Here is an 11,155-nt window from a genome sequence, read left to right as displayed (position 1 = left end):
TCTGGGCACGCCTGCCACGTCGACCACGTTTAGGATCCACTGCTGGCCCACGATGGTGCTGCTCTAGCGGCACATAATCAGCCTCGTATCCTAAGTGCTCATCATCTCGGGCTTGCCTCAATGCCAGGCAGCCAGATCTATAACCTGCCGGCCATAGTCGTGCAAAGCTGCCCCTCCCTCACTGGTATGTTGTTATGTCTTCAGTCCCAACTAGTAGAATAGATGTAAGCCAATAGCCTGCACAACACGTAAAATATTAATTACGAAATGATATATTAACATTATACGTAAGTATAACAAATAACATACTAGTGCCTCATGCCTCTCGTCATATGGAATGTACCAACCACCAGCACGATGAATGAGATTCCCGATGAAAAGTTGGGTAATGCTGCCGTACCAGCCCATATACTCATGCTCACCATCCGTACGCTCAGGTGGAGGGGTGACGAAATCAGGTCATGCCGGCGGTCCCAAATCTCAATCTGCGCCTCTAGCCAGGCCATGTATGCCTGGTCAACCCTGGAACGATCATCCCGCTGGTAATGTGCCCTAAGCCAAGTGGGCGGAGTAGGTACAAGCTACGGTCGACCAAACTAGTAAAGGACTCGCTCGGTGGCATGATGCTCGACAATATCAAGACACATCAATGGGACGGAAGAGCTCCACATAAGTCGGCCGCTCGAGCAATAATCGAGTAAACCAGCTATTAGCTCATCGCTGTATGACCTCCATATGAACCTTTAAGTAAAAACAGGAATCGTGAGTAAACGCAACACATATAAAGTCAGGCCAAGTAAACTTAAGTATACATTTACCTATGCGCCCTCATGCAAATCCAACAAATCCCTATAATAGGATAGATTATGTCGAGCGTCGACCTCGCGTCCGTAGCCTCGTCTATCAACCCACCTCCTAGCTAAAGGGAGAAACGCTGGAAGCGGTGCATCCTAAGCGATGGGTGGTAGAGGTGGCTGGAACTGCAGGAACCGCCTCCAGGCCCAAACCTAATATACATTATGGAAGTAAAATTTACGGTATATTTTTACTATGTATGTTATAATCATGAAAATAATTGACTATGTTTTCACCTGCAGCAGTGGCAAAAATCCGGCAATGTCTCGCTAGGTGCCCATGCTAGCCCGGCACATCTGCCTATACAAGTAACCTAGAACAGCTACACCCCAGCTGTAAAGAGGTAAATCATCTAGCCGGTCAAGATGATGAAGAAATCTCAAGCTGAATAGGTTTTCCGAAGTGTTCGGGAACAATACTCCACCAAACATAAGCAGCATCAACAATGTCGTGTACCGGTTAATATGAAGATCTGGTGTATCATCCATAATGTCCGCATCCATCGCCTCCAGCTGCAGCCGGATAGGCGTTAACTGCAAACGAGTGGCCTCACTCAATGCAGCCTCCTCCGCTGGCTGGAAACCGGTGAGTCGGTGCAACATCTCCAGGTACTGCAACCCCGTATATTCTCTGAGAGCATGCGGGTAAGCTATAAGATGTCCATAAACCGGCAGCCCATACAGAACCTCCACGTCCTGAAGCGTGATAGTAGCCTCGCCAATGGGTAAATGAGACGTGTGCGTCTCCAATCGCCACCGCTCTATCAAAGCCGTGATAAACCAGTCCAACTGCAACTGGCCGATCTCTATGATCCTATAGAAACTCGTATCCTGAAGGCGTCTAACTATATGAGGATGGAGTGGGTGGGCCCTAAGAAAGTCCCACATATCGTCTACTCATCTAGCGCGCAATTTCTGGGCCAAACACTACCCTCCCATATGTACGAAGACCTATGCTCGGCCTGTAGCAACAGTAGCTCTAGCGATGTAGGTCCGGAATGCACAGGCGGAACCTCCATGACGATTGTAAATTGAACAATATTAATTAAAATATGTTTCATTTTTATTTCTTCACATCTTTAAATATATTGCAATATATTTAACACTAAAATTTATTCGATATTTTAACTATATTATTAATTAGGTTGATACATTTTACAACAACAACAACAAACCCAGTTTGATCCCAGCAGGTGGGGTCTGAGGAGGGTAGTCTGTACGCAGACCTTACCCCTACCTAATACATGTAGAGAGGTTGTTTCCAATAGACCCCCGGCTTAGGAAGGGCAAGAAGAAGAAGAGGAAAGCAAGGAAGGAAGAAAGATGGAAGATAAAAGAAAAAGGGAGAGATAAATGATAAGTGGTACCAAATAATAGCAACAAGGAATACAATACATGAGGCAAACAAAACCACATAACGTAATAAAAATCTAAGAATATGAAGGGACATGCATGCTACTAAGACTATGGGTGAACAACTATAAACTACCTACTAACCTTCTACCTTAATCCTCGACCTCCACACCCTCCTATCAAGGGTCATGTCCTCAGTGAGCTGAAGCAACGCCATGTCCTGCCTAATCACCTCTCCCCAATACTTCTTAGGCCTACCCCGACCTCTTCTCAAATTCTCCATGGCCAACCTCTCACACCTCCTAACAGGAGCATCAATGCTTCTTCTATTAACATGTCTGAACCATCTCAGCCTCGACTCCTGCATCTTGTCCTCCACGGAGGCTACTCCAACTCTGTCCCAGATAGCTTCATTCTTAATCCTATCTCTCCTGGTACACTCACACATCCATCTCAACATCCTCATCTCTGCTACTCTCATCTCCTGCACGTGGGAGTTCTTGATTGGCCAACACTCAGCCCAATACAGCATAGCCGGTCGAACCACCACTCGATAAAACTTACCCTTAAGTCTTAGCGGCACATTCGTATCACACAAAACACCGGAAGCGAGCCTCCACTTCATCCATCCTGCTACAATGCGATGAGCGACATCTTCGTCAATCTCCCCGTTACCCTGGATAATCGACCCGAGATACTTAAAACTCGCTCTTTTGGGGATAACTTGAGCATCAAGCGTAACCTCTACGTCTGCATCATGGGTCCCATCACTGAACTTGCACTCCAACTATTCTTTCTTGGTTATACTCAGTTTGAATCCTTTAGACTCCAAGGTCTATCTCCAAACCTCCAACCTCGCGTTAACTCTGCTATGCGTCTCGTCAATCAACACTATATCATCGGTACATAGCATGCACCAGGGCACCTCTCCTTGGATGTGACGCGATACATCCATCTCCAAGGCAAATAAAAATGGGCTAAGAGCCGATCCCTGGTGCAACCCCATCACTACAGGGAAATGCTCTGAGTCACCACCCACAGCCCTCACCCGAGTCTTAGCATCATCATACATATCCTTAATCACACTAATGTACGCTACCGGAACACCGCTAACCTCCAAATACCTCCACAAGATCTCCCTCGGAACTTTATCGTATGCTTTCTCAAGGTCAATAAACACCATATGCAAATCCTTCTTCCTCTCCCTGTACTGCTCCACTAATCTTCTTACCAGATGAATCGCTTTCGTAGTCGAACGCCCCGTCATGAATCCAAACTGATTCTTGGAAATAGACACGGACCTCCTCAACCTGGCCTCCACCACCCTCTCCCAAACCTTTATAGTGTGACTCAACAACTTGATACCCCTATAATTATTGCAATTTTAGATATCACTCTTGTTCTTGTAAAGCGGAACCATCGTACTCCACCTCCATTCTTCGGGCATCTTCTTTGTCTTAAAAATAACATTAAACAACCTAGTGAGCCACTCCAAACCTGCCCACCCTGCGCTCTTCCAGAATTCCACCGGTCGTCTGGCTCCGTCGCTCTGCCCCTGCACATCTTACGCATCGCCCCTTCCACCTCCTTTAACGTAATCCGCCTACAGTACCCAAAATCCCGCCGACTCTCGGAGTGCTCCAACTCACCCAGCACAATGCGTCTATCCCCCTCTTCATTCAACAGTTTATGGAAGTATGTCTGCTATCTTCTCCTAATAAGTGCCTCGTCCATCAACACTGTTCCATCCTCGTCCTTGATGCACTTGACTTGGTCTAAGTCGCGGGCTTTCCTCTCCCTCACCTTGGCCAACCGGTACAACCTCTTGTCCCCGCCTTTGCCCTCGAGCTCCTCGTACAAACAAGCAAACGCCGCTTTCTTAGCCGTCGTAACTGCTAACTTCGCCTCTTTCTTTGCCTTTCTGTAACACTCCCGATAAGTCCTTTTTTCCTCCTCATTTGTACTCTCTACTAGCTTCAAATAAGCAGCTTTCTTAGCTTCCACTTTACCTTGAACCTCTCAATTCCACCACCATTCCCCTTTATGACCCCCAGGAGAGCCCTTCGTGGCCCCTAAGACCTCTCTAGCAGCTTCCCTAATGCAATCCGCACTCGTGAACCACATACTAGACGCGTCCCCCCTACTCATCCAGGACCTCATAGCCAACAACTTCTCCCCTAACTCCTGAGCTTTGTCCTTGGTCAAGTTACCCCACTTGATCTTAGGTTGCCTGCACCCCGCCCTCTTCCTTCTACTCCTCTTGATCTCCAGGCACATAACTAGGAGCCTATGTAGAGTCGTGAGATGCTCACTTGGGATGACCTTGCAGTCAATGCACAGACCTTTATCACATTTCCTACAGAGAAGATAATTAATTTGAGTCTTGCCCATTAAATTCCGGAAAGTGACCAAGGTTGATACATTTTCTATATTATAATTTTATATTTTATATGTTACTTTAATATCTATATTTTAGTTTACTAGTTTATATGTTTGTTTGTTATTCACCTATTTTTGACTATAATAAAATTAAATAATTAATTTTTATAACTATACAAGATTTAATTATTAAATATTCATGTAACAAGGCTTTGTGAGTGATAAATATTGCTGTTTACTAATGTTATTTTATTACGTTTGTTGACTAGGTTTCGAGAGAGTTTGCGTTTTAACTATCAACTTTTTTCAGATATTTTTGGGTTTAACAGATAATTAAATGATTAATTTCAATAGCTACAAAGATAGTACGCTAAAGGGCACTACATTACGCTAAAAGGGCACTACATTACAAATACGAGCACTACATTAAAACTACGGGTACAAGATACCACTACAGGAAACTAAAGTCACATATTCATATATGTACAACAATAACATCTAAATAAGATTAATTATTCCTAAAATAACAATTTATCTATTTTACTAATCTTTTAGCAAATAACTAATCTAAACCGGATAAAAATAATAAATTACTTTAATCACAAAACAATCACAAAGAAATATATACCAAAGTAAAAATTAACTAATTAGCATTTTTTAACAACTAATAACAATTTCTCTATTTTACTAATTTTTTTTATCACGCTAATAATATAATTCGGATAAAAAGTAATAAATTAATTAAATTGCAAAACAATCACAAAATAACATAGAACATAGTAAAAACAACTAATAGTCATTTTTTAAAGATAATTTTTAACAAAAAAATAGTCGGAATACCTCGATTTAAATTTTTTGGAAAGTTGAAGATTTGGTGATTTGGAGCCGAAACAAGCAACCCAATACAAGATACGATGTGGGACCGAGAATCTACACTTTTTTTGGGACGGTGGGCTCCGCCTGAGTTTTTTTCGTTAAAAGTAGGGGGGGGGGGACGTTCTGTTTTTGGGGGAAGGAGATGGCCCGTTTATTTATGTAGGTATAGCGCCCTTATTTACTGCGCTATACTACAGCGTTGTCAATAAGGGCACTATACCTCCACCGATTTAAGTTCAAATATAGCGCGGTGACCGCGTTATACCTTAACAGACAAACGACCATTAACGTATAGCGCGGTGAAATACTACGCTATACATATTATGGTGCCCGATTTTTCCCCACACATTTTGGTTCTTTGAGTCCAAAAGAGCCACACTTTGGTTCCGGACTCAAAAGAAAACCTCCCTAGGAGGTATGCCCCACCCCTTAGGAGTCCTTTGGTAGGAGGTTATTAGAAAAAAAATAATGCAACCGTTAGTTGTGTGCATTACTTATCCCGTGTTTGGTATAGTTTTTCAATTTATGTATAATTAATTATATTTCTTATTTGGTATTATTCTATGTATAACTACTACTTAGCAAATCATGGTATTAGGCTTAGCAATGAAAGGGTTTTAATACTTGCATAAATATTATTAAAGACATAATTACCCATCAAACCCCTCAAAACCAATTCCAAATACTTTCCGTCATGTTTTGTATATTTTTATATTGTGATATTTTAATTAGTTTTTCCCCTTTAGCATTCTACTATAATCAAAATAATATCATATTTAATACTAATATTAGTTTTGAATTCGTCCAAACTATATACTGTATGAATTTTATTTATTTGTTAAAAATTTGCCATTTTTTTAATAATTGATATTTTGTATTATATGTCATAGTAGTTAAATTTTTTTCTCTTTTAACTTTAATATTTCAATTATTTTCTCTTTTAATTTTGCTCCCCTGTAAAAAGAAGTACGCTTTAGAGAGAGTAAAGAATGTGGAGGGTAATAAACTTTTGCAATTAAAATAGTATGAAAAGTTTAAGAATGTGGAGAATATTTTTGTAAACAATCAATTTATTTAGAAATTATGTAATGCTTTAATATACCAAACCAAACAGTGATAAAAAGTAATCTCAACATGGAGTAATACATTTCGTTTAGCACTATTCTTATATAACTCCTACCAAACGACCCCTTAGTAGTAAAGTCATAGCGAGTTATAGCCTGTTTGGCCAAACTTCTCCAAATGCAAAAGCACCTTTTAATATATATGTATATATATTTTTCAAAGTTGAAGTGTTTGACCAAGCTTTTAGAAGAAAAAAATGCTTTTGAGTAGAAGCAGGAGCAGTTTTGGAGAAGTAAATTTTTTTAGCTTTTCCCCAAAAACACTATTTTGAAAAAACACTAAATGCACTTATAGAATCACTTTTTAAAAGCTTGGCCAAACATTAATTGTTGCTTGGAAGTACTTTTCAAATTAATTAGTCAAATACAAAGTGTTTCTACCAAAAGTACTTTTGAGAAAAATACTTTTGAAAAAAAGTACTTCTCAAAATAAGCTAATATTTGAAACTTGGCCAAACAGGCTATTGTATATTTTGCACCAGTTGTTTAAGACAAGTAACAAAATGTGTTATGCTGTAATTTTGTATTATTTACCGGTAATTAGAGTAGTATATTTTAGTTATCAAAAAAATTTACAAGTACTAGTAGTGAAAATAATTTCTTATAAAAATATAAAATAAAATTAAATACTATAAAAGTCACTCTGATACAATTGTTTTATGACTTTGTGGGCTTTACCGTGTTCAATGCAAATCAAATCCAAATTTGCATTAATAACTAGTCCTAGTAGCTTGAAAAAAATATAATTTTGTATTGATTATCCTTAAGTTGACAAAATCTGATTTTGTACAGTATTAGTACTATCAAGAGGTTGACAATTGACAATAAATCTTTTGTCTTATTTATATGTGTGAAAGCGCAACCTTGCGTTAAAAATTACTCCTATTTATTCCTTTGATTATTCCTCGTTCCCTCCTTTGAACAGAAGCCACCCTGGCTCCTTTGAATAGAGAAACAGCAAATTTATTGCTCCTCATAATCCTCTTCCTTCTTCATACCCTTTCACTTCACTCCAACATAAACAGAGACTACTACAAGTTTTGTAGAGAAAAGAAAAAAGTTCTTTTTTGAGTTAAATCATTCTATGGAGGAAGGAGGAGGGCTGGTGAGGTTGAAGGGGTGTGTGAAGAATTACGATTGGGGAAGACCGGGGAAAGAATCTCGTGTGGCGCGCCTATATTCGCGCAATACTGGTGACCATATTATTGAGCAGGACAAGCCTTATGCGGAATTTTGGATGGGTACTCACGATTCTGGGCCTTCTTATGTTGTGAAAGGAGCAGCTGAGAATGGATTGACGTTGACATTGAAGAATTGGATTGAAAGCAACCCAAGTGTTGTTGGAGATAAGATTGTGAATAAGTGGGGTTCCAACCTTCCTTTTCTCTTTAAGGTTTGCTCCCTTCAATCGCTTGTTTAAGAATGAGTTACTGCTTTCGAAATTTAATAATATTTGGTAGATTTCTTAACACGGTGTGACCCAAAACTACTAGATTGTTAGCCAGTTTCCTTTGGAATCGTATCAAGTTTTGATTTTTTCATTATATGCTTTCCCGTATAATTATATTCCTCTATAATAGCTACTGATTCAGGGCCAAATTATCTAATATTCGGTTTCAATTCGAACATAGATTTCATTTTTAAGCAACAAATTAAAAGAGATTTTGATACTGAGGAACTACATTGAAGTTAGTGCACTTCATGATTTTTTTTATAATTAAAAAAAATCATATGAAAAAAGTTCACTTTTTCATGTAGTAATGGAGTCAATATAAAATTAGAAGTAGAAACACCAGAGTTGAGAGTACCCCAAATATCAGATAAGGAGACAATTCTATTTATTTAAGTTAGCTTGATACATTTTGGATGAGCTAAATCCCTTTGTAGTTGTCTATCGGTATGGTTTTGATAAGTGTCTAACGTGTGTCGACTTTTAGGTACTTTCTGTTGCAAAAGCTTTGTCCATACAGGCCCATCCAGACAAGGATTTGGCCACTCGTCTGCATAGTGAGCTCCCGGATGTTTATAAGGATGACAATCACAAACCGGAGATGGCATTGGCATTGACAGAATTTGAGGCCTTATGTGGATTTATAAGTCTTGAGGTACTCAACATCTTTGTTGTTTTGTAGGTCTAGTGAATTTTTTGGAATTATGTTAGACTTCGTACTCCAGGGTAAAGCACATTTGAGGTGCCCTTAAATCTACAATCCACTAAGAATGAGTTCTGCCAGAGTTAAGAAATTTGTTTTCTTTATATTTATGTAATATTTGGGTTGCGCTTTAGAGGATGAGGTACTTCTGTGTGGTAGATAAAAACCCCACCTGGCTGCTACCATGTTCTTAGACCTGTCTGACTTAAAAGAAAAAGGCGTTACTGGAATTGTTTAAATTAAAATTTTCTTTTGGTTTATAATATTTGCAATTTTTTCAACTTTTAAACTGGCATAGTTACATTTGCTACCGGTTTGCCATCCATATTCTGTTAGACTGCAAGCCTGGAAAAGCTTTATCCTGGTCCTTAATCTTATTGTAGCATAAACGCTAATATTGCATATAGAAGAATGGTGTAACTTAAACTTATTTTGGCTCACTTGAGAAGCAGTATCTGTTGTGCTCTTTAGCTTGAGATAATAAATGGGCTTAAACTTCCATGAGTATATGAAAACCAAAAAGACAAGTTCGATGTGATTTAACAAATACGTATGAATTTTTTTAGGAGCTTAAGTTGATTGTTCAAACTGTGCCCGAGATTATCGAAGTGGTTGGCAATGCACGCACAGAGCAAGTATTAGACTTGAATGAGGATGGTGAAAAGGAGAAAGTTAAATTAGTTCTACAATCAGTGTTTACTGAGATAATGTCAGCAAGCAAGGATATGATTGCTGAAGTGATAGCCAAGCTGATTAGTCGCCTACACATAAAATATCAGGTAAAGTCATAATAGTCCCCGGTCAGCTATAAGTTAAGATGTGTTTGTAAATCTAAGCAGTAGTTGCAACTCTTCCTTTTGTTCTTTTGCATGGTGGAGACTTATTCATGTGGACGGTAATTATGACTTTTTCATCTTTCATGTTGTAGGCAAGGCAGCTGACTGAGAAAGAACAAGTGGTCCTAAGACTCGAGAAGCAATATCCAGCTGATGTTGGTGTCTTAGCTGCATTCTTGTTAAATTATGTAAAACTCAAACCTGGTGAAGCTTTGTATATAGGGGCAAATGAACCTCATGCTTATATATATGGTGATTGTGTTGAAATCATGGCAACATCAGACAACGTGGTACGTGCTGGCCTAACTCCAAAGCACCGGGATGTTAAAACTCTATGCTCAATGCTCACTTACAGACAGGTACATACGGTCCAGACACCATTAAGGTCATTCTTTAAAATTGAACTTCCTGATTGGAATTTAAGTATAGCAGCAGCCTTGTTATGTACTTCAAAACATTGGGAGTTGACAAAGGTTAGGAAAGAGTTGCATTATTCTGACATCGAGTTACTGAATAAATTGGTTAGGACATTTAGGATTATGATCCATATATTAAGCATCTTTCAAGAGTCTAATTTCCATCAAGAATGTTTCAAGTGTTCAAGTCACTTGTCTTGCCAATTGATGCGTAATATGCATCAATTATATTTAGAATCTCCTTGAATACCCTATTTGTAGTTTCTATTGGGCTATTCCACATTTTTGGCTGCGTGGGCAGGCTAAATATTTGGCAAGACTCTCTTAAGTGCAATTAAAATGGTATTGGGTGTCTGCTTATTTATCTACACTTATAAAAATTCGTTCTTTGTTGCAGGGTTCTCCTGAAATTCTGAACGGTACTGCAGTAAATCCATACACTATGAGGTTCGTCCCTCCTTTTGATGAATTTGAGGTCGATCGCTGTATTCTTCCCAAACAATCAACTGCTGAATTCCCTGCTATTCCTGGTCCCTCTATGTTTTTGGTCATAGAGGGAGAGGGAACAATGACCACATCATCAGACGAGATTGTTTGTGAAGGTGACGTCTTTTTTGCACCAGCAAACATCAGCATTACAGTTGCAACATCTTCTGGTTTGCACTTATATAGAGCAGGAGTAAACAGCAGCTTTTTTGAGAAGTGAGAGGTGTGCTACATCTGCTATAATTGGCCGATTCAACCTTGTAATATAAATGTGTACGTGCATGTACGTGCACTTCTGTAAATCAGGTATATAAGCAAAATATCAGTATAAGGGTTATAGCTAGCTCATTATACAGGTTCAGTGTTGCACAATCCCAGATCATTCCTCCAGCTAAAAGAAACAAAACAAAAGAAAGCAACTATCGTCAAGTATCTACATCAGTTCTTGAATGGAATAAGCGTTAGTGTGGAAAAAGTGAAGGAAAAAAATAACAGGTAAAACGGTGGGGTTTTAATTTCCATACTCGGGTTCCTTATAAATTTTATTGCCTATTGGAAAGCTTTATATATATATATATATATATATATATATATATATATATATATATATATTTTCCTTCACTTTTTCCTTCACTTTTTCCACACTAATCGAGCTTCCAACGGTTGTATTTGTTTCAA

At 38.9% G+C, this 11,155-nt stretch overlaps 1 protein-coding gene across 1 annotated transcript; it reads left to right on the top strand.

Annotated features, from left to right (window-relative positions):
* The first annotated feature begins 7,462 nt into the window (after positions 1-7,462).
* Positions 7,463-10,847, top strand: LOC109239584 (mannose-6-phosphate isomerase 1-like). The gene is made up of 5 exons (XM_019406167.1): positions 7,463-7,979; positions 8,524-8,691; positions 9,306-9,518; positions 9,668-9,934; positions 10,389-10,847. Exons 1-5 carry the CDS (start codon positions 7,671-7,673, stop codon positions 10,695-10,697), a joined length of 1,266 nt encoding a protein of 421 aa, XP_019261712.1. The 5' UTR covers positions 7,463-7,670; the 3' UTR covers positions 10,698-10,847.
* Positions 10,848-11,155: the final 308 nt, after the last annotated feature.

This window comes from Nicotiana attenuata, unplaced genomic scaffold (genome assembly GCF_001879085.1).
Source record: "Nicotiana attenuata strain UT unplaced genomic scaffold, NIATTr2, whole genome shotgun sequence".
NCBI lineage: Eukaryota > Viridiplantae > Streptophyta > Magnoliopsida > Solanales > Solanaceae > Nicotiana > Nicotiana attenuata.
The sequence above is the reverse complement of the archived record's forward strand: the minus strand, read 5'-3'. Positions and strand labels throughout refer to the sequence as shown.